The following is a 25,506-nucleotide window of genomic DNA, read 5'->3' on the forward strand; positions in this document are numbered from 1 at the left end:
GCTGGTCCAACATCATCCCTACATAGCATCACCACCGCCTCATCCAACCCCCTCGTTAGAAGGTGCACGTCGCAACAATGTCGCATCTCTACCCCCACCTCCGCATCCACCAAGTCTTTGGAGCAAACACAGATGTGGGCAAGACGATCTTCACCACTGCTCTCTCACTCGCCTCTGCTGCCCTACCTCTCTCCTCTGACTCCTCTTCTCCACCCAGTGATGTTCTCTCTGCCTCAGCCCAAGGCTTGGGCGAGAAATTATACTACCTCAAACCAGTCTCCACGGGCGCACTCACCGGCTCTGACGATGCCCATGTCTCTCGCTACGCTCCTGGCACACAATACAAAACCCTCTACCGATTCTCCGAACCTGTCTCCCCTCATCTCGCTGTCCAGCTCGAACGCCGCGCCAAACTTGCAGAGCGAGAAGTAGGCCAAGAACCGGCTCCACCAAGCGATGAAGAGTTCGTCCGTGATGTCGGAAAGTGGATCCACCACGCAGCCTCCCTCTCCGAAGGTCAGAGGGCAGTAGCATATGTTGAGACTGCAGGAGGAGTTCATTCCCCTGGTCCATCGGGTTTGTCTCAATCCCATCTTCTTCGACCTTTGCGCTTACCTTCGATCCTTATCGGGTCCTCTGAGCTGGGCGGGATTAGCACAACCCGCTCTGCATTTGAGTCGTTGCTTGTGGCAGGGTACGATGTGGAAGCGGTACTACTGTTCCCTTCGCACAGGTACGGAAATGTGGAGTATTTGAGCAAGTTCTTTGCTGAAGAGCACAACATTCCCGTATTCGGCCTGGGTGGACCCAATGGTGCGGAGTTGTACGGTCCTCCACCAACGAAGAATGTTGATACTGCAGCGGACAGAGAGGCTATGAGGAGGTTCTATCAGGGTCTCGTCTCCGGTAACCCGCAGTCCACCGGTGCCGAGGAGAACAAGGGAGGAGTGTACAAAGTGGTCTCTTACCTCCGTCAACAGCATCAAGACCGAATTGAAAAGTTGGGGACGATGGCTCAGAGAACACGAGACACTTGCTGGTGGCCTTTCACGCAGCATCAACTTACTCGAGCGAACGCAGAGGTCAACGTGATAGACAGCGCTTATGGAGATTTCTTTTCGATGCTCGATCAATGCTCTCCCCCCTCTGCAGTAGCTGATACAGTCAAGGCGAACTCCCTATTGCAACCGGTGTATGATGGCTCTGCATCATGGTGGACCCAATGTCTCGGTCACGCTCCTCAGCGTCTTGTCTCTGCCGCAGCCTCCGCAGCAGGTCGCTACGGCCATGTGCTTTTCCCCAACGGTACACACGAACCTGCACTCCATCTCGCTGAGTTTCTCACGGGCAAACAATCCTCTCCTTCCACTCCCCCCTCACTTTCCTCCAACCCGGGCTACGGTTGGGCAGATAGGGTTTTCTTCTCAGACGACGGAAGCACGGGTATGGAAGTAGCACTCAAAATGGCCCTTCAGTCCTCGATTCTTCGCTATTCTTCCCCTCCTTCTTCCGCAAAGGCCGCTTCGAAAGCCACTCCTGGTCAACAAGCCGGTTATCGCGGAGGAAGACCAAAGCAAGAATGGGAAGTTCTAGGTTTGAAAGGCAGTTATCACGGCGATACGATTGGTGCTATGGATGCTTGCGAGCCAAGTGTCTACAGCGAGGCCGTTCACTGGTATAGAGGGAGAGGGCATTGGTTTGACCCGCCAGTGGTGGAGATGCGTGCTAAAGGAGACGTCTGCATTTCTCTTAGTGTTCCGGATAAGGATCTAAGGGAGAGGATGAGGAGCAGACACCTCCCATCGACCCTCTCATCGGGTCAAGGTGAGGTGGTGTTCCAACGCAGCTACAAATCAATGCAAGAAGTATACAATGTCGAATCAAGACTCAATTCCAACGATCCTCTCGTTGAATTCTATCGCAACTCGGTCCGCGATCAACTCCGCAACCTGACCGTTGAACAACAACGCAAGTTCGGAGCTCTCGTCCTCGAGCCTCTCGTCATGGGCGCGGGAGGGATGATCTTTGTCGATCCTCTCTTTCAACGTGTTCTTATCGATACTTGTCGCGCTTCCGCCGACCTGTTTTCTCTAACCGATGCTCCACTTACCGCACCAACCCCCACGACCCCCAAGGTCCGGGAGGGTGATTGGAATGGCATTCCAGTGATCTTCGATGAAGTTTTCTCTGGGCTTTACCGTCTTGGGCTCTGCACACCAGCATCCGTTCTCGGTGTGACCCCTGACATCTCCGTCTTGGCCAAAATCCTCACGGGTGGAATGGTCCCGATGTCGGTCACGCTGGCGTCGAGTTGCATCTTCGACACATTCAACAAAAGTGACAGCAAGGTAGACGCTTTACTCCACGGCCACTCGTACACCGCTCACCCAATCGGATGTGCTGTTGCGGTCGAAACTTTGCGTGCTATTGAAGAACTTAAGTCCAGCACTGGATGGAAGCAATCACAATCGGAATGGAAGTTGCAAAAGGAGAGCCATGTTTGGTCGTTCTGGTCCAAATCAGCGGTGGAAAAGTTGACCGAGTTGGAGAATGTACACCATGCTATGGCGATCGGGTGTGTTTTGAAGGTAGCATTGAAGGATATGAGCGGGAAGGGAGGCTATACGTCAACTGCAAGCGTTGATCTGTTGAAGAAGCTAAGATTCGGAGAAAGTGCCGAGCAAGGTCATCCAAGTGTACCGACGCAGAAGGAGGAGGAGGGGAAGCTTCCGTACAACATTCACGCTAGACCGCTAGGAAACGTCATTTATCTGATGAGCTCGCTCAATACCCCACAAAGCATTCTCAGGACTAGCGAAGAGGTGTTGCATGTTGCGATTGCTGATGAAGCTTCCAAGTAGACACATCCCCATCTCTTTTTCACAATCTAAAATGCAATCAATTACACAAAAACATCGATCTCTCATGTGTCTAAGTATGAATTGCAAGCCTATGAACCACCTTCGTCATCATCCAACATCTCCACCAGCACACGCAGAACTTTCTTCTGCTTCTCCACATCCCTCTTCTCCCCCGTTTTTCTAAAGGTCGGCACACCAGCTCGCTCCAATTCCTCCTGCTGTTTCTTCACGCATTCATCCCATTGCTTCAGCATTTGTTTTTTCCTCTTCTCATCCTCAGCCGCCCTCACCTTGGGGTTTGGATACTGTTTGTCCGCAGTGGCTGAGAATTGCTTGTACTCTTTCACCAACCTTTTCTCGAGGTCGTGCTGCTGTGTTCGGAGAGTTTTGAGCCGACCAAGTAAGCTTTTGTCCTTGGCGAGGGTTGATAGGATAGGTAGGGATTCTGAGAAGCTGAGTGTCGACAGGTCCTTTGTCGAGGGTGCTGCTTTCGGTGCTGGTTTTGGAGGCGATGGTGGTGGTTGAGAAAGGAGCGGTGCGGCGGGGGAGAAAGGGTTGAACGAGTAGGGATCCAATCGGTCTTCCCCCGGCGCAGCGATGAAGTATTTGGACGAGGGATTGTTGTAGAGCCGGCGGCGTTTTGCTACTTCTGAATCCTGCGCTGCAGATGGTTCGGTGGTGGAGGCGAAAGGGTTGGCAGGGGTATAGGATGAAGCTGTGGCTGCGCTTAAAGGCGGTACAGCCGCTAAAGGGTTAGAAGCCACGGTGGAGGAGGAAGAGGAGTCTTGTTGCCGACGTAAGATCTCCAATAGCCTTTGTACCCCATGTGGATCGTCTCTTTGCTGATTCAGATCCATCTTGACTCCTTTCCCAATCTCCCTTTCGAGCTCTGCTGATGAATGTAAGGACGAAGTCAGAAGCCAATGTCAAGAAGGAGTGCGAGTATCGTTCTGAAAGGGTCCTTCTTCTCCTCCACTCGGCCAAAAAAGCGCAGAAGCCGAATCCCGACTTCCGGCAAAACGTATCAACATTTTTGCTTGACTTTCTTCCAAACCCTCTTCCTCACTCCCTCCAAACGCTCCTCACTCTTCCACACCAAATCAACATATCACTCCAAAAAGGAGGCGCACACCATGCCGTCAAAACGCAAACGCTCAGGTCCTGGCTTCAACCGAGACGCACCCAACAACTCCACCTTTAAACGCTCCAAACCGGCCTACAATCAAGTCTATCGTCTTTCAGCACGCAACATTTCGGGTCCAGGGATCTTTGTCACTTGCGTTCAAGGAAAAGAGCGAAAAGCAGCACTGCAGCTCATCGATCTGTTGAATGAGGTGGCCGATAGGCTGTATCCTGAAGTTAAGCCCGAGCCGTTGCCGGAAACAAACAATGCGGGTTCGAGCAAGGTGGAGGAGAATGGCGGGGAGGAGCAAGATATGGACGCTTTACGAAACGGATCTGTTCCACAACCCACCGAGCAACCTCGAGAGCCTGTCGTTGCCACAGTAGAGATCAAAGGGAAGGAAAAGCAAGAGGACGATATCGCAGCGCAAATAGCAGCCGAGCTTAAAGACATCAAATCTTCCGAACGCCGACGTCCCTCCACGAATTCGATGAGGTTTAAGAACATCGAAACAGACACGGAATGTTTCCTCTTCATCTCCATCTCTCCTCCATTCGACCCTTACCTTTTGATCTACACCATCCTCTCTGATGTCGAAGTCTCGGGCGAACCTGGATCTCGATTCGTCCAACGTTTGACACCCGTCACACAGACTTGCTCCGCAAATGCAGAAGATCTTACCACCCTAGCACGCACCATTCTCCCTCACTTCTTCAGCACAAACGCAGAAGAGGCAAAATCGTTCAAAATCGACCCTCGTATCCGATCGCACAGCAAGTTGAAACGAAATGACGTGATTCAGATCGTCGCAAGCAACATTCCTACTGGTGCAGAAGGGGAGAGGATTCACAATGCAAACCTGAGCAATCCGGATTTGTGGATTGTCGTGGAAGTAGTCAAAAACTCAGCAGCGATTAGTGTCGTAAGAAATTATGAACGCTACAGGAAGATGAATCTGCAAAGTGTTGCATTGGTGGCGAATGAGGGAAAGGCGAAAGAGCACGAGGAGGGAAAGCGAAGTGGGGAGGGAAGAGTTGGCGCTAGTCTGGTTGGTAAATCAGCTCCTGCAACAACAGTGGAAGGCGCAGAGGAGAAAAAGGAGCAAAAGGGTGACGAAAAAGAAGCTCCGGCAGCTACGACAACAGAGGAGGTGAGTCAAGCTCAACAAGACGAGCAAAAGCCATCAGAAGAGGCAGCAGCAGAGCAAGATCAGATGGCCAACTTCAAGCTCTTCTGAAAGCACACAGACAAAGCAGGAAAGTGAAGCATGTAATTCTAGTCATTGAAATCCGTTACCTACAATCTATGACTGCGTCTAGCTACCGAATGACTTGAGAGCAATTGAACTTTTCTCTTGTTTCGCAGCTGTTTGTCCATGCGCGACTCGGCCTGCACTGGCAACTGCCGAGCCCGCACCGGCCGCCTGACCAAGCTGAGCTCTAATCGCGTTCTCCAACAGCGCCTTGCTCTCGACGTCCAGCGCCGCAGTTGCTTCCTTGAACGCAGCAGCGTGTTGACCAGCCAAAGTGATCAGCTGACGTACTGTGAAAGTGTGCAATTCCGTGGCTGCGGCAGGTGAAGGCGAGAGCAGAACCAAAAGAGTAGGTAAGATGATCGTAAGAGCTTTAGCGCGGAACTCTCCTTCACTGGGAAGAGTAGAAATAAGACCAGCCATAGTCTTGATCACGTCATCCAATGCTCCACGAAGTGCTGTGAGCGGTGTTGCACCTCCACGTGCATTCGCAGGACTGGTAGCAACTAAAGGTCCAGCACGACAAACGAACTCGATCAGACCCGGCAAGAGTTGTCCGACGCAATAAAGCAACGAAGCATTGCCACGTGAAGAAGCAAGTACCACCGTCCTCGCGCAATTGACTGCTGTCAAACCGATCTCTTCCACCCCTTCACCCAACTGTTGAGGCTCTGCGCCTTTGCTAGTTGCTGTCTGCTTCCACTGCTCCACCTCTTCCTCAAACGTCAGCAGCTTCTGCACGATCAAGTAGCAAGCGTGTTCCGCTACCGCCTGGCTTACCTTGATGTTGATCGGGATCGAGGTAAGGACGACCACCACGGCGAGCAAGCTGTTCTTGGTCTTGTTGAGCGCAATTCGACCGGCGCGCGTGCGGAGATCATCAACATGCTGCAACGCCTGAGAGAGCAACCCGTGAATCGCACGCTGTAGCACATCGCTGTTGGGCTTGACCGACTTTGCCGAACGCTCGCAAAGATCTTTGAGCGAGCTCAATGAAGGTGCCACAAGGTCCTGTTCCAATGTCTCATCTTTCAGCGTCTCGGCATATGTGTAGAAGCCCACCGCAAAGAGGTCCTCCTGCACCGCCTTGGGATACAACCCAACGATGCCAATATAGGCAGAGTAAGCGACACGCAGCAGCGCTGTCTTTTCGTCCACCGAGCCTCGACTTGTGCGCACGTTTTGCAGTACACAGACGACCACCCGCAGACATTGACTGAGTTTGGCCTCATTCGGCAATTTTCCAGCTTCAGCGGTTGCTTCGTCGTCACCGGACAGCAGCAATTTACCATAGGATGCAGCCATACCACCGATGGTCTCGAGCACCGAGATCTGAACTGCAGGCGGCTCGGTCATCACCAAACGGTACCAAAGGTTGCAAAGCTCAGAGAAGAGCGTGTCTTGCAGCAACGCACTGCCTGCAACTTGCGGCTTGCTAAGCGCAGTCATGGCTCGAAGCGAAATGCGCATCACCTTGCCTTCTTGCACCGACTCAACACTGTTCGATGACCGTGTCGCCAACGCTTCGAATGCCAGACCGTAGAGCACGAAGAAGAAGAGGCAGGGTTCGCTGCGGGCTTTTGGCGGTGCCGCTGCAGTGTTGCTACCAGCTGCAGCAGGATTGGTCTCTCCATCCATGGCAGCCAGAGCTCGGGCATCGTTGTCATGCAGCAGACCCGTCACCGCCTGCAGGATGGTGTGCCAAGATCGCTCGTGATACGGCAGCACGACTTCACGTGCCAGACCTGCGTACTGAGAGTCGAGACTAGCGTTGATCGATGGACCAGGCCCACCAGGTGCTCCGCCAGCATCCATTTCAGGGTCTGATCGGATCTTAGCGTACTCACGCAAGCATGCGATCCAGTACGGAACGATGCGTGCCACATGCGGCTTCACGACATCCACCAGATAGCTCTGCGTCGCGCTCGCGGTTTGCAGCTCGGCCCAGGCAGTGAACACAGCAATTTTGAGCATGGCGTTGGCGTTCTGCGATAAGTCCTTGACATCGCCGAGCTGAGTCATGGTGGGTTGCATACAGCTGTCAAGGGCAGAAACAAGCTGCTTGAGAATGCGGCCCATCCGGCTGACCTCCTTGACCACGCCTGAGGACACAAAGACAGCGCACACCTGCACGGCTGCAGCGAGTACTTCTGGTGTCGAGTCTGCCAAGAAGGCTGGCGTCAAAGCGGCTGCGATTGGAGCTTGGTGCTGTTCGAGAAGCAAAGCTTCGTCGAAGTCAGGATCGCGCGCGAGCTTGAACGACTCGATAACGTCCCGCAGCACCACAAGGCCTTCGAGACGGATCTCAATGTTGGCCGAAGTGCTGGCAGTGAACGCCATACGGATCAAGTCCACAACACGGTTGCTCATCAGCAATCGTCGTTGAGGCGATGCCTGACCCTTCTCTCCAGCACCAGGAGGCGTGCTGAAGTGCTCGAGCTTGCCTGCCTGTCGAACCGTAACGAATACCTGGTGCAAGCATCGCAAAGCAAACAGCTGGGTGCGCCATCTACTGCCACCGGTAGCATTGAGCTTAACCGTGTTCGTATCGTTGCCGAGGTCAATTGCAGCGGCCTCCTCATCCTGCAGCATGGTCGCCAGGCTAGGCAACTCCTTGCCTTTGGCCGCAGCATCTGCCGGGTTCTGACGATAGGGAGCGGCCGACATGATGCGCTGGCACAGATCAATCCATCCGCTTGGCGCCAGGTCTGCCGTCTTCTGCAACCAGCTGAGGATAACCTCCCGTGCACCGTCCAGCTTGGGATCCTCATCGAGCTGCGCAAAGAACTCTTCAACGAGCTGGTCACCACCGATCCTGCTCATAGCCAGCGCCTCGCGCTGCACGAGCTGGTAGAAAGCAGTCGTTGCTGCAAGCTTGAGAGTGCGCTGCTTGCCTGCCAGCTGTCGACGCAGCTGCTCGATCCATGCAGCAACATCGACGAACTGCGCAGCAAAGAGACCGAAGTGTTGCAACGCCTTGGTGGACTCGACTACCACCCCAGGATCCGTCTCTCTCGAGAATTCGGAGAGCAGGCAGTGAATCAAGCTTCGCACGCGTGCCGACTCTTGCAGGTCTGGACCCAGCACACCGATCAGAGCGTTGACCACTCTGCAGACCGCTTGATGTGCGGGCAGATCAGCGCGCAGGTTGACAGAGCCAGCGCTGCCACCTTCAGGCTCATGCGTGTCGAGCATGTACAGCTTGACGAGCATGCCGAGCGTGCTAGCCACATATGGGCTGTAGCTCAAGCTGGCCGAGTCGACCACGACGCGAAGAGCTGCGAGGGCGTTGTAGTGAACGGTCGGATGCGGGTCGCTAGACAACGACATGAGCACGTTGACAATCGTCTTGGTCAAAGGTCCGGCCGCGAGGCCACCAACCTCCTTGTAGACTGAACCGAAAGCAAGCGCGCATCCAGCGCGGGCATCAGGGTCGCGATTGCCGACGATCTGGTCGACCAGGAACTGCACCTGACTAGAAAGAGCCTGGGATCCCGCCACAGCCGCAAGCTTTCCGTAGGCTTCGCTGGCAGCAGCACGCAGTGCAGGATCGGCTTGAAGCAGAGCATCCTGCAAGAGATCCTTGATGGCCGAGCTGAGACGATCGTTGTTGAACCCACTAGGGCGCTTCCCGTTCGCGCCCGTGCCGCCCTGAGTTGCAACTCTGAGGGCCCCAAGGATGGCGACAGCAACGTTGGTCTGGATCGCCTGCTTTCGACCAGGGTTTTTGTCAAGCTTCGTGCTCTTGGTGTGAGCCAACATTGCTTCGATAGCAGCTACCTGAATATCACGCTCTTGGTAAGGTAGTAATGCAGTAAAGAGCTGAATGGCAGCATCCACTACTCCCGTGGCACCAGGTGGAGATAAGGCAGCTGACTCGCGCGGCTCTGCTGAGGCACCTAAGTGAGACGCATCCTGCGACGACGGGACAGATGACGAAGTGCGCGCAGTTGAGTAGATGAACAGCTCGTCGTGCTCTGCGGCACCGAGAACGGGGCGTCTCTGCAAAGCGTCGAGCTGCGTCTCGACGAAGTCGCGATTGAGCAGGTCGGCGCGGGTAGTGGCGCTGCAGGCGCGCAAGGCATCGACAGGATCGGACACAAAGCATTCAGCATCACGCTGCAGGCTGGTGACACCGAACGCGTAGCCGTCTGCCATCTCCCACACGCTGGTGAAGTTGCCCGCACTAGCAGCAATTGCCGCCTGGGCGGAGCTGCCGATGTATCGGTCTGGATCTGCAAATGCTTGGATGGCGGTTTTGATGAGACCAGCTTGCATGGGCTCCATTGCTGGGTTATGGGCGAGCACGGTCAAGCACTGGAACAAGCGACGTCGAAGTAGGAATTCGCGGTCCAGCAACGAGAGCGTGCTGCGGTCGCTGCCAGGGGTTTGCTCCTGCAAAAGATGCGAGTTTTGGGCAGCGAAGCCATCGACAAAAGCGAGCGAGTTGCTGAGAAGCGCTACAATGCGACGAGCCGTGTCAAGCGTGACCAGCGTCGATCCATTGTGCAGCAGGAAGGCGAGGATCGAGGTGAGCGTGCATTCACGGACGTGAAGGAGGAAGCTCCATTCGGTATCGGAGCGAATCGAAGGACCGGGTGCAGTATCCTTCGACGTTGGCTTGGGCAGTGAGTTGCGCCACAGAATCAAGAGCTGAGGAAGATGGAGACGGATAAAGTTGGGACCGAGCGACATGAGCGAGCCCACCAACGTCCAGGCGACGGAGATCTCGACAGCAGATACGCTGAGATCGTGGTTGCCGCTGTTCTTGAGCAGCTGAATGGCCAGCGACAGAACTTTGGAACTGATGGCGAACGAAGTGTACAGAGGTCGCTGTGGAATGACACTGATGAGGGCGGCGAGACCTTTCGCATGTCCGTTGGTACGTTTGGAAAGCTGACCGATACCAACAGAGCCGCCGCCGTTGGCCAAAGTGGTAAGGTCACGGTTCAGCAGTTCGAGCACGGAAGCAAGCGTCGGCGAGAGATGGACCGGTGATACCTGACACAGGGTCTTGAGGCACCAAGATGCTTGAATCTGCACCGAGTGGCTTGGATGTGCGAGGCAGCGAATGAGCGGATCATAAGCTGCATCGAGTACCTGCGGGGGAACACTGCCGAGCTGCACAAGCAAGCCGGAGATCTCAGCGAGTGCCAAGGTCAAGGTCGTCTTAGATGGCGGCTGCTGTTCGGGCATAACGGCGGGCCACTTTTTGAGGTAGTCGACGGAGATCTCTTGAATGGCAAGAACTTGGGCCTGCTCCCCGAGCATGTGCTCGCCGATGAGTTTCCGTAGGATGACGGAGACACCGATACGGACTATGAGAACGTCAGCGCGAGTAAGGGACGAACCCCTAGAGTGGTTAGGGAGATCATCGATGAGATGTTTGAGGATGATGGCGTAGTTGGTGTTGACCCAGGCGGACCCAAGCGTCTCGAACAGCGTTGCGTAGACATCGAGAAGCGCCGCTCGCGTCTTGCGGTTGGCTGAACCGCGCAAGAAAGGCAAAGAAAGCTGATCGAGCATGCCAACGGGAGTCATCATGGCGCGAGGAGCGCTGGCTGCGGCTGCGGCAGCCGAGACCACAGCATCATCGTCATCCGAGTCGTCGTCTGCGCCGGCAGCGCCCTCCTTCTTCTTCTTGGATGTCTTCTTCGATGGCGCAGGTGCTGGTGGAGCTTGCTCGACTTGTGTAGATGCCAGTAGGCCCGCGATTGCGCGGCTGAGAGCACGTTTTGTGACGAAATCGGCAGTCTCGATGGCTTTGAGTGCGGTTGAGACGAGATTTTCGACCTCGTTGCGGGTTGTGATGAGCTGAGCACGTTGAGCGATAGCGAGTATGCAGTCAGCACATCCACGTACTACAGCACCTGCGCGGTCCGAAAGACCCTGTCGAAGCGATTTGATGAGATCTTTGCCGACCTGATCGCCCAAGCTCTTGCCTGCGACGTTGAGTGTCTTGTGCAGTGCGAGGAGTGCATGGTAGCGGAGTATGACGGGATGACTCGCTTGCTTGAGCACTTTCTGCGTGAGGTTAATAATATCGTTGAAGAGTGACATGATCTGCTGGCCGAGCGAGCCAAAGACTTCGCCGAGGATGTAGAGAGCCGCGACGCGCATCTCCCGTTCTGCTGTCTTGCCTTTGGCATCTTCACCGGCTACTCGACCGAGGTTTTGCAAGAGGTCGAAGAGCGATCGTGAGTCAATGCGTCGAAAAATCAGGAGCACGCAGCGAGCGAGAAGACGTCGGGTGGGTCGACCAGGTCGAGGGACGGCGGTGTCGGGTGCGACAGTGATGGAACCATCTTCGTTCTTTCCAAAGGCGACTGTAGGGCAAGCTAGCTTGAGAACGGCAGCTTCGAAGGCGGATTGGGAGGATTTGATGGTGTCGACGTCCGCCTTTGTGAGCGCTTGCTCAGCTTTGGACAGCCATTCGATGACGAAGACTTCGCCCTGATCTGACGATGTTGCAGCTTGAAGACGTAGCTCATCGAGCTGCAGGGCCTCGCTGTATTGCGCCTGCGAGTCGGACGAAGAAGACATCCTGGCGCTCTAGTCCTATCCTACCCGACCGGTCTGATATAGAAAGGGGATACGGCTTTGGCAGAGGTGTGAAGGATGAATGGGTTGCTAGCAAGCCAATGACCGTAAAAGGGAACGTGTTGAGATCAAGCGAAATCGGGCTGAGCTTCGGGTTCGTTCGACCCGATCTACAAAATGCACTGGCCTCCACCTGTCAGCCAAGCAACTCAATTTTGCCTCGGCACTGTTTCCTAGGGCCTTCAAGTACGTTAGAAGGGAATTAAGACGTGAAGGGGGGGGGGGGGTTGCGAATCGCCTCTATATATACCTTACATGTCTGGCTGTGTTCTGACATAAATACAAAGGGAAGCGATAGTGATCAAAGGGAGGCGATGGTGATCAAAGGGTGATAACGAACAAAAGGTAGTGAGGATTCGTGCGAGAGAATCAAAGGGTCCGTAAGGGCGCTTCCGACACGTGCTCAGACAGGCCGTCTGGAACAGATTTTAATCCTTCTTTACCGCCCATATCTTCTTGAACGGCCACCATCTCTCAGCATCAGGCTATTGCGTAGATCGCAGAGCTCACTCTCTTCTCGAGCTCGATTTCACCCGCTCCACCTCCCTGGTAGCGAGTCAAGTCGACCGCGACGCTGGCACGAAACCCGTCTCCTTCACGGCTCCGTACACCCACGAGAAGTAAGTCAAAGATCACCTTCGGTACCTGGATGCATCTCTGAACGAAGCTGGCCACATCGGCATCATGGGTCTCCAACGCAGCGAGTTTGACCCTATCACCATCGTCGACAATGTTACCCAGCCTACCGAATCAGCAGCACAGCACCACACCAGCGGCAACGCGGCTACCTTCGATGCTGACGAGAACGAGCCGGTTGATATCACCATCGATGAGAATGATCACAAGAGAGTCTTTGGCTCGCAGGCGCCCATGCCACCAGTTGAGCTTTCCCCTCGTCCCGCAACGCGATCAAAAACGAACGCCAACGCATCCACAGCACAGCCTCCCGACACATTAAAGCCTCCTAGTTCGCCCCCACCAGATTACTTCGTCACGTCGCAGTCGGCAGGCGGCTTTGGCATTCCTAACGAGGCCCGACATTTTCTGCTACCGACAGCATTGCTCGAATCTGGTCTGGTCTTCAATCCACAATTGTCTCTGCGCAGAATCAACCTTGTGCCCAACGACTCTCCACCGGGTAGCAATGCTCAGACCGCTGCAAGTACTCCCACTCCCATTCCCTCATCCGAAGCTTCTGTCGCTCCCTCTGCGACGCCGACCTCAGGCTCTGAAGGCGTCCCTGCCCCCTCGCTCGCTGAGATACAATTATGCAAGCCGCACCCCGAAGCCCTGTTCGTCGCCGAGACCCTTGAGTGGAGACTCATCCTTGACGAACAACAGATGCACCGCAGTCCACCTCTCGACCTTCCATTACGAGATGCGACCCATCTGTACGATACATGCAGTCTGGTGCCCAGCTCCATCCCCATGTATGAGACCGTTCCGAATGTCATTCCAGTCGACGAGCAGCGCAGTCCCGTCCAGCTGTTGGAGCGCTGGAACGCAGACGCCCCTGAGACGCCCACCCCTGTGCTCGAGGACTTCAACGTGCACAGATGCTGCGTTACGGGCAAGACACTTATCTCGAGCCCTCCAGATAGCATTGTCTCTGTCCTCGATCGAGATCTGCTCACACGTTTCAAGGAGAACCGCGAAAGCAATCCTCCTCCCGGTCACACAGGTGCCCAAAATTTCGTTGGCGCTCTTCACGTGCTGATCAGGGTTATCGGCAACTTTGTCCATGGAGAAAGGCGCCCTGCGCCAACCACCAGCAAATCCATCTCTCGGAAGCTTGGGTGGGATCAACACTCGCGTCAGATCTTTCACGATCTCGGTTGGACGGTGTTCCAGATGGGTGACGGTCGTAATGCCATCATGCCGCCTTTGTCCTCAGAAAAGTCGGCAGACGGAACCTCAGTCTCACAAGCATCTGAGGTCTCTTCGACCTCTGGCTCGAGCCCACACATTATCATTCAACGTCACGTTCGTGCTTGGATAGAGCTCAGTGCTTGGCTGTCATTTCATCTTGATCAATTGCGCAGGTCCAAGACTGCCTCCTCCATCCCTACTGCAGCAGAGCCGCAGGTGCCCACAAAAGTGCTCGTCACTAACGCATCTGAATCAGTCATCCAAATGATTGGCGTACGCCAGCAATACCTCGACACATCCTATCGCAGCGACCTCTCTCCCACAATGCTCGAAGCGTTCTCCACGCTCGGAGCATCCAGTACCACCCGAGATGAGCTGGTCAAGTTCAGCTACCTCTTCAACCTTGAAGCGAGCCCGGATCGAGCCAGTGAGCTTTTCGCTTGCCTCGTCGAGGTGTACTCGACTCAACGGCGCACATCACGCGTGCTCGAGGAGCTGATTGCTTACGAACGAAGCCAGGGTAAATACGCTCTTCAGGACGTGGACAAGGCGTATGAACGTCTACATCTATCTGCCACCCATTTGGGTCCGGACGTGGAACGTGAGAGCATTCCTCACGACCTGATCGCCGAGAACTACAAAGCTCGTGCTCGCGAGGTGCTGATCAACGGCGATGCATCCGAGCATGCTGCCGTCAAGGATGCGCTCAAGCTCATCACCGCTCATCTTGGTCAGCCCAAGCTTCTCGCCCGCACGTTAGAAGAGGGAGTCGACATGGATGTCGATCAGGCCTATACAATGCTCGATGCTAATCCGGAACTGGATGACGCTACCATACTGGCTGTCTTTGACCTCTACGTTGCTGATGCTCCTGCTCGTCGCGATGTGCTGCAATACGCTCTCCGCGCCATTGCTGAAAGCCGTAAGAGCGAGTACCTCCGACATTTCCTGCGCACGGGCGAGAAGGACGCGTCGACCGGAGAGGGCTGGCAGCAGCTTCCCTCTGCTGATGTTCCGGCTGGTATCGACAACATTGGCAATACGTGCTATCTCAACTCAGTTCTCCAGTACTTCTTCTCCATCACTGAGATTCGCACCCGGGTCCTACAGGCCGCAGCCACCGTCCAGCCCAGTCCGAGCGTTGAAAGCCAGCTTCAGAGCGACGCCGAGCGCAGGGTCGGTGGTCAACGCATTACTCTGCGCGAACTGCAACGGAGCCAGAGGTTCGTCGCTCAACTGGCACAACTCTTCCACCATCTCATTCACGCCAATGCGTTGTCTGTCCGTCCCGAAAGAGAGCTCGCCTACTTGGCATTGGTCTCTTCTCGTGCCGAGGAGCTGGAAACTGAGATGAACGCCATACCCGAACAAGCGCTTGGAGGCAGAGGCGCTAGCGAACAGAACGCAGTTCAGCAAAATGCGGTCTTTTTATCGGATCCCGCTCCGATCGAAGGCTCCGAAGATCTCTCTTCGTCTGGTCCTGCTGCAGAAGCAACAGCTGACAACGACTTGATGGACACGACTCCAGACGAGCCTGCTGAAACTCAGCCCGCTGTACCACCTATCCCAGCTGCGCCTCCGTCTGGAGCCGCTCCACCTCTGCCGCCTCGACCCACTCGCAAGTCTACCGCTGCCGCTGAATTGACGCCATCTGTCATTCCGCCATCAGCTCGACGCAACTCGCTCATGCAGCTGGGCGCGCAGCAGGATGTGTCTGAATGCCTAGACAACTGCATGTTTCAGCTCGAAGTTGCGCTCGCTGTCAGCAAGGCAAAAACCAGCGATGAACACGGGATGGATATCGACGGCAACGACGAGGCGAAAGTGTCGAGCGATGGTCGCGAGGATCTGCTGACGAGCTTGTTTCTTGGCAAGACCTGCCAACAAATTGAAGCAGATACCATTACCCCCAACAGCAGTCACTCGTCCAGCGCTGGTGCCGGCGACTCTTTGACTCGACCAGCTCAGCCAAACAAGCAGCCCAGCACGCACATTAAGCACGAAGTGTTCAAGATCCTTCCTATTGATGTGCTTGAAGAAGGACGTGACATCTACGATGGTTTCGACGGCTTCTTTGACTCGGACACATTTGTCGCGACCTCGGGTGCAGTGCAGCGTCGATCAGTCACACTGCTGTCTGCTCCGCCTTTGCTCCAGATACAGCTGCAGCGCGTGCAGTACGACCGCGCGACGATGCGGGCGTTCAAGTCGCAAGCACATCTCGAGATGCCTGAGACGCTGTACGTCGACAGATATATGGATCTGGACCCCACTGATGGCGATTCTGCCTCACGCATCGCAAAACGGCTGGACTACCAGGCAAAGCGAAGAAGGATCGAGGAGTTGCGTGCCAAACTTGCCGCATGCAAGGACGGTGCCAACTTCCATCTGACACAGACGCTCAGCCAGGCGGCAAACACGGTCGAGGAGCTGGCTAGATTGCCGTCGCTGGCAGATATGGCTGCGCAGCTGAACGAGATCCGGGCAGAGGGCGCCCAAGCTCAGAACACCAATGACACAGTGCCTCTCTCGCCAAGATCACAGGCCAAACAGGCTGCCACTTTGACTGAAGAGACTGGGGCGAGTGCTCAGATTGAGAGCCAATCAAGCGTTACCGCCAACAGCACTATCCCTGCAGTTTCGGATCAAGCCCTCCCTCCAGCGCTCTCAACGCTCATCGACCCAGGCCTTCCTACTCTACTTCGGGACGAAGCCAAGCTATTGCATGAGCAAGTGCAACAGGCTAAGGATGAGATCGAAACGCTCAAAGCTGAGATGGCATCTATCTGGGCCGACGAGCGCCGCTACGCTTACCGCCTAGTCGCCGTGTTTATGCATCGTGGAGAGGCAAGTCACGGACACTACTTCCTGAACATGCGTGGAGGTGGACAGAACAGCAAATGGTTCAAGTACAACGATTCGGCGGTGACTGAGACGACTTTGGACCAAGTCTTGCGGGACAGAAGCGGAGCGACGCCGTATCTGGTCACCTATGTGAGGGAAGACTACGTGCAGTTGATCGATCCGATCTGCAGGCTGATTGAGGAGCAACAACAACAGCCGGGAGAGCAGATGGAGATTGAAGGGCCTGCTACGCCAACAGATGGTACTAGTGCTTCTGAAAGGAAATGTGCTGCTTCACAGCTCGAAACGGCGACTAAGCAAGGGCACGTGGGCGAAGCAGCGACAGCAGTGAAGCCGTCCGTTGTGACAGAAGCTCTGCAGAATGCTGTTGGAAAGGAAGCTGGAAGTGGTAACGAGAGTCCAATCAAGCGTGCACGCACAGACGATCTCTGATCCTCATCACACTCAATGCTGAAGCATTAGAACACCCACACCTGGCGCGATTTTTTTTTGTTTGTGTGTGAAGGCTTTCCGTTGCATAGATAGTACCCTTTGAGAGTTTCACTCGGTCTCGACATATACAATGTATCCTTTATCCGCCAAAACACCTCTGTCTCTAATCAGTGTAGTATACTTCAACGCCCATTTCGGCTTCAATTTCCTCCCTTCTTCCATTTTGATCGGCAACTTTCCTTGGAACTCGTCCATCAACCCTGGCAGAGTCCTCTGTGGCAACACATCCTTCCTGTCACTATGAGCTACCAATTGAATTCCCATTTTTGCACAGTATTGATCGAATTCCCTGTCGAAAGCACAGGGATCTTGTTTGACGTTTATCGAAACGATGCGTGGTCTGCGCGCGTTGCTGGTGAGGGAATATTCGAGGTTCCACATTGACCCGGGTGCGGCGTTGGGGTAGGGAACGGAAAATTGTGGGACGTCAGAGTGCGCTAGTGCTGATTGTGTTGTGCTTGTTGAAGGTTCACTTGACGTGGTGGAAAGAGGAATTGCAGGTGAGAAAAGAGGCATCGAGGGAGGTTGTATAGGTGGAGAGAACGACGTCAGGAGAAGGTCAAGATTGGAAGGAGAGATGTCTGAAAGTCCAAGTGAGAATATTTGAGCGTTCTGAGATACGTGTGACCAAACATCTGCCACTCGCTTCACCCAAGATGGAGATTCGTTGCTGTCGGTGGAAGCATCACCATCTGCAGATTGTGCCGAGACTTGTTTGTGTGGTCTTGAATCGAGATCGATTGTAGGGAAGGACAGCACTAGGGTGTCGACCGTGATGATGCCGGTTGTAGAAGTGAGGCGTGCGAGAGCATCATCTACAAGTTCGCAAGAGATGTCGCAGGGGTCGAGAAAGAAGAATTTGGCTGTGATGTCGTAGGAGCTTCTGTGGTCGGGCGAACATGGATCAGCGATGGGGCTGGTGATAGTTGCTGGGTTGGGCAGGGCCAGTGTGGAGGACCGTGGATTCCAGTGGTAGGAGATGTAGGGTCGTTCTGGGTCGTTGGTCGGGAAGAATCCTTTCTTGATGTTTGCCGATGATGAGGAGGAAGAAGCAGAGGCAGAGGTGCCGTTCGCAGAGGAGGTAGAAGTAGAGGTAGGCATCGTTGCTAGCGGGTCGCAGCCCGATCCAGCACCCGAGTTGGTCGATGGAGATGTGTAGTCATCAGGGTGTCCATCGAGAGCGAAGTGTAGCGTTTGGTGAACAGCGTGAGCGAGCTCTCCATCAGCGGACGGTTTAAGGGATCGAGAAACATCGTGCGTGTGAATGTACAGCGAGCGGAAAGCACCCACGCTGCTGCTGCTGCTGCTCGCGGTCGTTGATGTCGCCATGGCTGGTGGGCCTTCTCGAAGAGATTGCGTAGAACAAGATGCTGGACAAGAAGAAAGAAAGCAAGGCTCAAGTAAACTCGGTTCGTCTGACCGTCGGTTGTCGGTTGTCAGTCCCGACTGCATTACTTTTTCGCTACTGCAATGCAGTTCAACAGCAACACAGAAAGAGAAGCGAGAAAACGGCAATACAGCCATGTGGTCGTATCGTATTAGTCACGCTAACTCGGTTCCGATCGATCGATTTTTTTTTTGAAATATATGTTGTGGTCAAATGTGGCCTAACAAACTTGGCCCCGACGCACGGTCGATGCATCGCGCAATTCAACCTCCACGCCAACTTTCAACACAGCAAGTAGCCGAGACACCATCCCAAATATCCTTTCTTCGTCTACAAACAGCACAGACCTTGCCCAACAGCATCAACATATACCCTCGAATCTTTCCACCCAGCATCCTTCAGCAGGAGACATTGGGAGGACGACGCTGAGCATTCCGACATGTTCAGATCTACATAGTCCCTACGAACACTCACCGCGACACTGCGAGCACTGCTGCCACCACGCTAATCGTATCCTGGCTCGGTGACCACGATGGAGCGCAACGACTCTTCCGAATCCAACCCTTGGGGTGCTGCACCCTCGTATGCGGAGAGAATATCCTCTTTCCAGGTAGAACAGGATCGCACTTACAACGAGCAGATGGAAGATGTACTCGCCTCACCTCCGAAGTCTCGCGCTAACGGCTTGAATCCTGCTCGTACGTCATCTGATGGCACCGTTCCAGACACTGTCAACGACGACTTTGTGGCATATGATGACGACGACGATGATAATGGCCAATTCGTGTACGATGATGCAGACGCGACACAACCTTTCAGTTCGACTCCGGATGACAACAATGCCTCCATTGATATCGGCTCCGACAGCTACAGCGCCAAGATGAAGGACATCCTCGGTAGCGACGATGAGGACGAGGTTGACACAACGACTGAGCTCAATGGCAACTTTGAAGTGCAGTCATCGCTCACATCGCCCTCATCTCCGACTACGCAGCGACGCCTCCCAATACTAGCCGACGCTGATGCTGCATCCAGCTCCACACCGCGACACGCTGACGTTGCTCCCAGCGATGATGGGTCTTCCTTCCGTTACCCTCATCCGTTGCCGAACGATATCAGCTTCGATACCCGATCCGCTTCTTCACACCAGCATCAGCCGCAATCATCACGGCAACGTTTGCCATCTCAGCCATCTTCATCTCGCATCTTCACATCCAGGTCTACCTCAGGGACAGGGCTCTCGCTCCTGCGCCAGTCCAACATGATGACATCCGCCTCGACACCACAGCGACCCATGGCATATCCGTCGCTCTCGCGCTTACGAGCATCTGTAGGCAGGGCAACCAGCGCTTCTCTATCAGTCCCAAAGCATCTCCAAGTGGAGTCCGGCAGATCCTCGGGCAATGTCCCCGGCACACCATCTTCGTCATCGTCCCGTAACAAGTTGCGCTCGCCCTTGCCATTCGAATTCACGGCTAACGGCTTAGCTGCTGCTCATGGTCAATCCTCAAGAGATGACGATGCCTCCAGGTCGGCCATTGCAGAGTCTTCCACAACGCAGCGTTCCAGGCAAAGCTCCTTCTCCACCAGCATCAGTGGATCTGTAACCGGTCACAACAAGCGTCGCCGAGCACGCGTGTCATTCCCATATGGCGGCAGTCTCAATGGCACATCGTTGCTGCCAACGGCACAAAGTGCTGCCTCACTGCTCAGCGATTCTGCTTCGTCCGCTTTCTCAGCGCATCGTCTTGGCACTGCTCCCGAGGACAATACTAGCTCGGATGTCGCTTCGCCCGAGACTCATCTTAAAGAGACACTATCCAACAAGCGCGAAGAGCTTACTCGCGATTTTGTCAAATGGTCAGCACTGCGACGCATTCTCGCCAATGCAAAGTCAAGGCCCGATGCCGCCGATCCAATCCCAACAGTGCTCGCTGTCGCCGGTGGTCTTATCGCCATTGGTACGCAAGGGGGGAGGACCATCGTCTGCGACTTTGCACAGGAGCCTCTTGCTTCGTGTGGTCACGACGGACGTAGTTACGGCGATGCCGTCACTGCTCTTGCCCTTTCTTCGGATCACTCTTTCCTCGGTGTTGGTCATGCTTCGGGCAATATCTTCCTCTACGACTTGTCCAACCCTAGACGTGCAGCACGACATGTTCCACCAGTGCCTCTGTCATCTGTCAAAGCCGGGAAGAAGGAAGGGCATCTCTCTGGCTCTGCCATCGTTCACATTGGCTTTATCGGTCTTCGTCATACCGCCATTGTCACTGCTGACAACAAAGGTCTCGCATTCTACCATGCCTTAGGCAAGATCCTTGGCGTCAGCTCCAACGACACGCTTCGACTGCTCGGCAAGTACCCACAATACGAGCATGAGGACGAGCTCGGGCTAAGCGATGGAAAGAAGCGCAATACCATCTTCCAGCTCAGTCCGCTGCCACTCGGCTCTCGGCCGCACGCTGCGGATGAGACAACGTTTGTCGCCATGATCACACCAGCCAAGATGGTTCTGGTAGGACTTAAGCCCTCGCCAAAGACTTGGTATCGAAAGGTGCACAAGCAACCGGCAACAGAGAAGACGGTGGCAAGCGTCGTAACCGAAGGACCAGAAACTCAAGAGCCGGGCTGTCTTGCATGGTACCCAGCGTCGACAGAGGTTGATGGGAGGCGGACAAGGCAAACCAACCCCATTCTAGCTTTTTCTTTTGGACCTACACTGCATCTTGTCAGGCTGGTGACGAGGAAGGTCGAGCAGCGTCCAGAACCTAAAACAGCACGTGGAGGCAATGCGGCCGCGACAAGCGTGGTCACGGAAGAGGTAGACATGGTTGAGCTGACGGGCGAAGATGGTATCGAGGAGCCGGATCACATTATCGCTTTGCAGTGGTTCAGTCCGGATCTGCTCATGTTGACGACACGGTCAGGTTTAGCGTTGTTCGACTGCCGTGCCGGCAAGGTGACAGAGCGTATGAGAGGTGGAAGCGCTTCTGCGATTTTGGCGAAGACCGTAGAGCAGCGATACTATGATGCTGTGCTCCTTGGAAAGCCCTTCGATCCTCGTGCAGAGACACAAGATGAGCATCCAACCTCGGTAGAGTCATTAGCTGCTCGATCTTGGGCGCTCAATCACAGCGTTCGCATCTCGAAAGGGTGCTCATTCTTCTTGACCAAATCAGATCTTGTAGTCGGCACCCTTCTCTCTTGGGCAGACCGTCTGCTGCTCTACGTCAGTCAAGGCGATTTCCTCTCAGCCATCGAATTAGCAACACTCTTCCATCAGGACAAATTCCTTGGCTCAGCCGTAGGTCTGCCCTCTGAGCCCATCGAACGCACCCTCACCGTCACCAACAAACTCCGCGAGCTCATGGCTGCGTCCGCCGAATACGCCTTCTCTCCCGATCGACTTACTGACTCGACCCATGTCACGCCAGACGGTCGTGGCGTAGATCGTACCTCCCTCTTCCAAGGTCTTGCTCGCGTTTGTGCGCGCGCCTGTCTCTCCCTGAACGACCTTGATTTTCTCTTCAACACTCTCTACGATAAGTACGAAGACAATGGCATCGAAGCCATCTTTGTCGGGCAGATGGAAGACTTTATTGTCTCTGGAGAGCTGCGAACTCTGCCGATTCCAGTGGTGCAGAGATTGGTTGCGTTTCGAAGGGATCGAGCCGAGTATGGGCAGGCAGAGAGGATTATCTGGCATGTGGATCCGAAGTCGTTGGATTTGGATCAGACGCTGTCGTTGTGTTTGGAGAGGAGATTGTACGACGCGTTGATCTATGTCTTCAATAGTGCGTTGGAGGATTGGGTTTCACCGATCATTGAGTTGCTGCACCCATTGCGAAGGGCGATTGTGCGCAGAAGGAAGCAGAGGAAAGAAGTGACAAGTGAGGTGGACCAGGAGGATACCAGTGATCCATATGCTCATATCCGAGTCGCCGACGACACCGCCGACAGTTCGGTGTTGGCAGAAGCGAAGGAGGAAGTGCCAGAGTGGGAGGCGGGAGAGAGAGATCTTGAAGATGCATATCGCGTCTTTTCATACCTCTCCGTCATTCTCACGGGCAACCGCTACCCGAGTCAGGAGCCGTTCGGAATGGACGAACAAGCGAGCAAAGCCAAGAGCTCTATCTACTCTTTCGTTTTCTCCGGCAGTTGCACATTGTGGCCTCCCGGTCTGGGCGGTAAACTTGTGCTGTACGGTCTCAACGATACTCAGGACGACCTCAAGCACGAGAGTCACGGGAAAAGTGATGGCGATCATGAGCCTATTTATCCCTACCTTCGATTGCTGTTGGAGTTCGACGCAGAGGCGTTCCTCGATGCGTTAGATTTGGCTTTTGAAGATGGCTTCCTTGATGACGAAGATGTAGTGGGAAAGCGGATTAGTAGACAACTTATTGTGGATGTGCTTCTGGAATTGACTAGCTCGCAGGAGTCCAGCAGGCGATCGGAAGGTGGTAAGTCTCAGACGCTGCCACTGATGGCGAGGATCTTTGTGTACATCTTTGTCGCGAGGAACGCGCCCAAGTACCCGCAGTTCGTACGGCTGTCGCAGCAGAACGTGGACTTGTTGCTGCGGTCACTTGCGCTTCCTGTCGAGAAGAGCGGTGGTGATGCGGTCTCTGTGGTGGAAGAAGAGGAGGTGATCGACTCGACTCGAGAAGACCGCGAGCTAGCAGCTGAATGTCTTCTCTCGCACTACAAGCCACGATTCGACGACAACTGGTTGAACATCTTCGAGCGCGCATCGTTTCACCGCATCTTGCGATCCGCTTTCAGACAGGAGAAGAAATGGGATAGGCTGCTTGGGATGTATCTTCGAGAGCATCTCCAGACCGATTCCACGTTTTCAGACAGTGAAGAAGAGGGTAGCTCGAGAGGTGACGCATTTGCTCATTTCGAAGCAATACTTTTCAACGCCACTCGCAATGACACGCCAAAGAGGGAGCAGTTGCAGGCTAGACTGCACGAGCAGCTCTCGGACCACATCATTGATCTGTTGGACCTAGATGCGCTCAAGACTGCAGGGTTGCTCGATAGGTTCTTCCCGCAGAAGCATGGAGAGGTGTTGCAGAGGTTGGAGCAATTGGATGAGAAGAGGTTGCTGTTGTTCTTGCGGTGCTTTTTTGAGCCGATGGAGGTTAGTAAAGCCGCAGCCGCACACCCGACGCTTCAGCCAAAGCTATCCGGTAATGAAGAGGAAGGACTTGGCTGGACCGAAGGAGGCCCAGCCGCGTGTACTAATACCGCCTACAATGCGGACGTTGGCAGGGCTAACGCAGATCATCTCGAGCAGAAAGAACGGGAAGTGTACTTCGACTTGCTCTGTCGTTACGATCCCGAAGCGGTAGTACGCAATCTGGACACTCGAGGCGCGACTTACTTTGACCTCGAGCGCTTGGTGCAAGTGTGCCGCAAAGGAGATGTGGCAATTGATGGATCGAGGGTGACGAGAAACAGCGATACCGTGCTGTGGGCGCTGGATCGATTGGGGAGGTCGAAAGAAGCTTTCGAAGAGCTGGATACAGCGTGCGCAAGGACGGCTGATTCGCTCGTTTACGTTGCGGCATCTGGGTCGGGAGGGGTCGCGGAAGAGCTTCTGGGCGATGTCCGAAGGTGTGTCAACGTGGCTGTTCGGCTTTGTATCGAGCGAGCGAATGCTTTCGGTGGTGAGCATGACAGCGATGATGAAGACCAACCCGCAATCAAGGCAAAGCGGCAAGGAGAGAAGTTGGACACCGACGAAGTGTGGTATCGTCTTCTGAGGAGTTTGGTGCGGTTGGTACACGATGTTGCCCGCCTAGGTGCTTCTGCTTCCGAGAGCGACGAAATACAACGACCGAAGCAACTACTCCACGGAGTCCGGGACATTGTTCAAGACACACTTTCGGACCTCATTTCTTCTACAGCAGCTGAAGCTGTTTCCTTCCCAGCGCTTTTTAGACGACTCACTGGTTCTCAGACCGACGACAAGTCGAATGGAGAGGCAGAAAAAGAAGCAGGCGTTGCAGAGTACTACGCAGAAATACGGTCTGTTCTCGACGGCATGCTTTCAGCTTACCATCTGCGATCAGAACTGCTGGCGATCACAAACAAGCTTTTTGACAGAGACACTTTCCATCAGTTCCGCAGGTTGCATGCTCAAAGGAAACATGGGTGGAGACCGGCGGGTGGGGCAGCTGCTAGATGTGCTGGATGTGAGGTGCTGCTCATCGGTCCTAAGCGCGGCTTTGCAGCCGAGTCCAGCAAGAATTCTCCTGCAAACGGTGCGATAACAGTCACTTCACCCGTCACTTCACCAGAGCCAACAAGCCAGCTCACCCGAGCGCCTTCATTTTCCGCCCCCTCCCCGAGCAGAAAAGCCAGTTCAAGCCTAACACCAACAGCGTCGCTGCTACAACCTCGTCGACGAGCCAAGTCTCCGTATGACGAGAAGGCTGCACCTCTGGCCTCACCGCGCACAGATAAAGGCAAAGGAGTGGTCAGATCCGCTTCAACCGAGTTCCAGCTGAATGGCACCACTCCAGGTGCAAGTGGGTTCAACAGGAGGATGGGGAGCGAAAGTAGCGTTGCTTCGCTCAGCGAGGTAGATGGATACTTTGGAAGCGAAGCAACGGAGCGTAGACCTTCGAATGTGGTTATGAAGCGAAGCAATTCGATTGCTAGTACTATAGGGGTTAGTCTGAGGATCAATGATGGGCCGGAGTGGAGGGGAAGTTTGGCGACTGAGATCGAGGTGGATGAGGCCACAGCCGAGAACGACGAAAAGGTTGAGGAAGAGGATGGAGATGGGACGATTACTGCTTTCCCCACCAAAGCTCAAGCGAATGCGTGGATGGGAGAGGGAGCGGGTGAGGTCTCGTTTGATGTAGATGGGGCGATGGGAGTAGGTGAAGGGAATGAGCAGGAGAGAATCGTGGTTCAAAAATCTGGCCTGGTCTATCATGAGAGCTGTTGGAAGCGATTGCACCCCTCTTCAGATTCTGGTGATCTTTGATCACATCATATGCGGACATGAAGCTACTCTTTCGTTCCATCATACATCTCAATT

At 54.5% G+C, this 25,506-nt stretch overlaps 7 protein-coding genes across 7 annotated transcripts; 4 read left to right on the top strand and 3 right to left on the bottom strand.

Annotated features, from left to right (window-relative positions):
* Window positions 1-77: 77 nt before the first annotated feature.
* On the top strand, window positions 78-2,861 carry UHO2_03711 (uncharacterized protein; the record flags this gene model as incomplete). Its single annotated transcript, XM_041554317.1, has 1 exon — window positions 78-2,861. The coding sequence occupies one exon, from the start codon at window positions 78-80 to the stop codon at window positions 2,859-2,861; it is 2,784 nt and encodes a 927-aa protein (XP_041410251.1).
* Window positions 2,862-2,950: 89 nt separating this feature from the next.
* Window positions 2,951-3,718, bottom strand: UHO2_03712 (uncharacterized protein; the record flags this gene model as incomplete). The annotated part of the gene is made up of 1 exon (XM_041554318.1): window positions 2,951-3,718. One exon carries the CDS (start codon window positions 3,716-3,718, stop codon window positions 2,951-2,953), a length of 768 nt encoding a protein of 255 aa, XP_041410252.1.
* A 276-nt stretch (window positions 3,719-3,994) lies between these two features.
* Window positions 3,995-5,221, top strand: UHO2_03713 (uncharacterized protein; the record flags this gene model as incomplete). Its single annotated transcript, XM_041554319.1, has 1 exon — window positions 3,995-5,221. One exon carries the CDS (start codon window positions 3,995-3,997, stop codon window positions 5,219-5,221), a length of 1,227 nt encoding a protein of 408 aa, XP_041410253.1.
* Window positions 5,222-5,299: 78 nt separating this feature from the next.
* UHO2_03714 (uncharacterized protein) lies at window positions 5,300-11,779 on the bottom strand (the record flags this gene model as incomplete). Its single annotated transcript, XM_041554320.1, has 1 exon — window positions 5,300-11,779. One exon carries the CDS (start codon window positions 11,777-11,779, stop codon window positions 5,300-5,302), a length of 6,480 nt encoding a protein of 2,159 aa, XP_041410254.1.
* A 741-nt stretch (window positions 11,780-12,520) lies between these two features.
* On the top strand, window positions 12,521-17,002 carry UHO2_03715 (uncharacterized protein; the record flags this gene model as incomplete). Its single annotated transcript, XM_041554321.1, has 1 exon — window positions 12,521-17,002. One exon carries the CDS (start codon window positions 12,521-12,523, stop codon window positions 17,000-17,002), a length of 4,482 nt encoding a protein of 1,493 aa, XP_041410255.1.
* Window positions 17,003-17,110: 108 nt separating this feature from the next.
* Window positions 17,111-18,391, bottom strand: UHO2_03716 (uncharacterized protein; the record flags this gene model as incomplete). The annotated part of the gene is made up of 1 exon (XM_041554322.1): window positions 17,111-18,391. One exon carries the CDS (start codon window positions 18,389-18,391, stop codon window positions 17,111-17,113), a length of 1,281 nt encoding a protein of 426 aa, XP_041410256.1.
* A 590-nt stretch (window positions 18,392-18,981) lies between these two features.
* On the top strand, window positions 18,982-25,452 carry UHO2_03717 (uncharacterized protein; the record flags this gene model as incomplete). Its single annotated transcript, XM_041554323.1, has 1 exon — window positions 18,982-25,452. One exon carries the CDS (start codon window positions 18,982-18,984, stop codon window positions 25,450-25,452), a length of 6,471 nt encoding a protein of 2,156 aa, XP_041410257.1.
* Between the last annotated feature and the right edge of the window lie 54 nt (window positions 25,453-25,506).

Source organism: Ustilago hordei (assembly GCF_900519145.1).
Source record: "Ustilago hordei strain Uho2 genome assembly, contig: UHO2_contig_06, whole genome shotgun sequence".
NCBI lineage: Eukaryota > Fungi > Basidiomycota > Ustilaginomycetes > Ustilaginales > Ustilaginaceae > Ustilago > Ustilago hordei.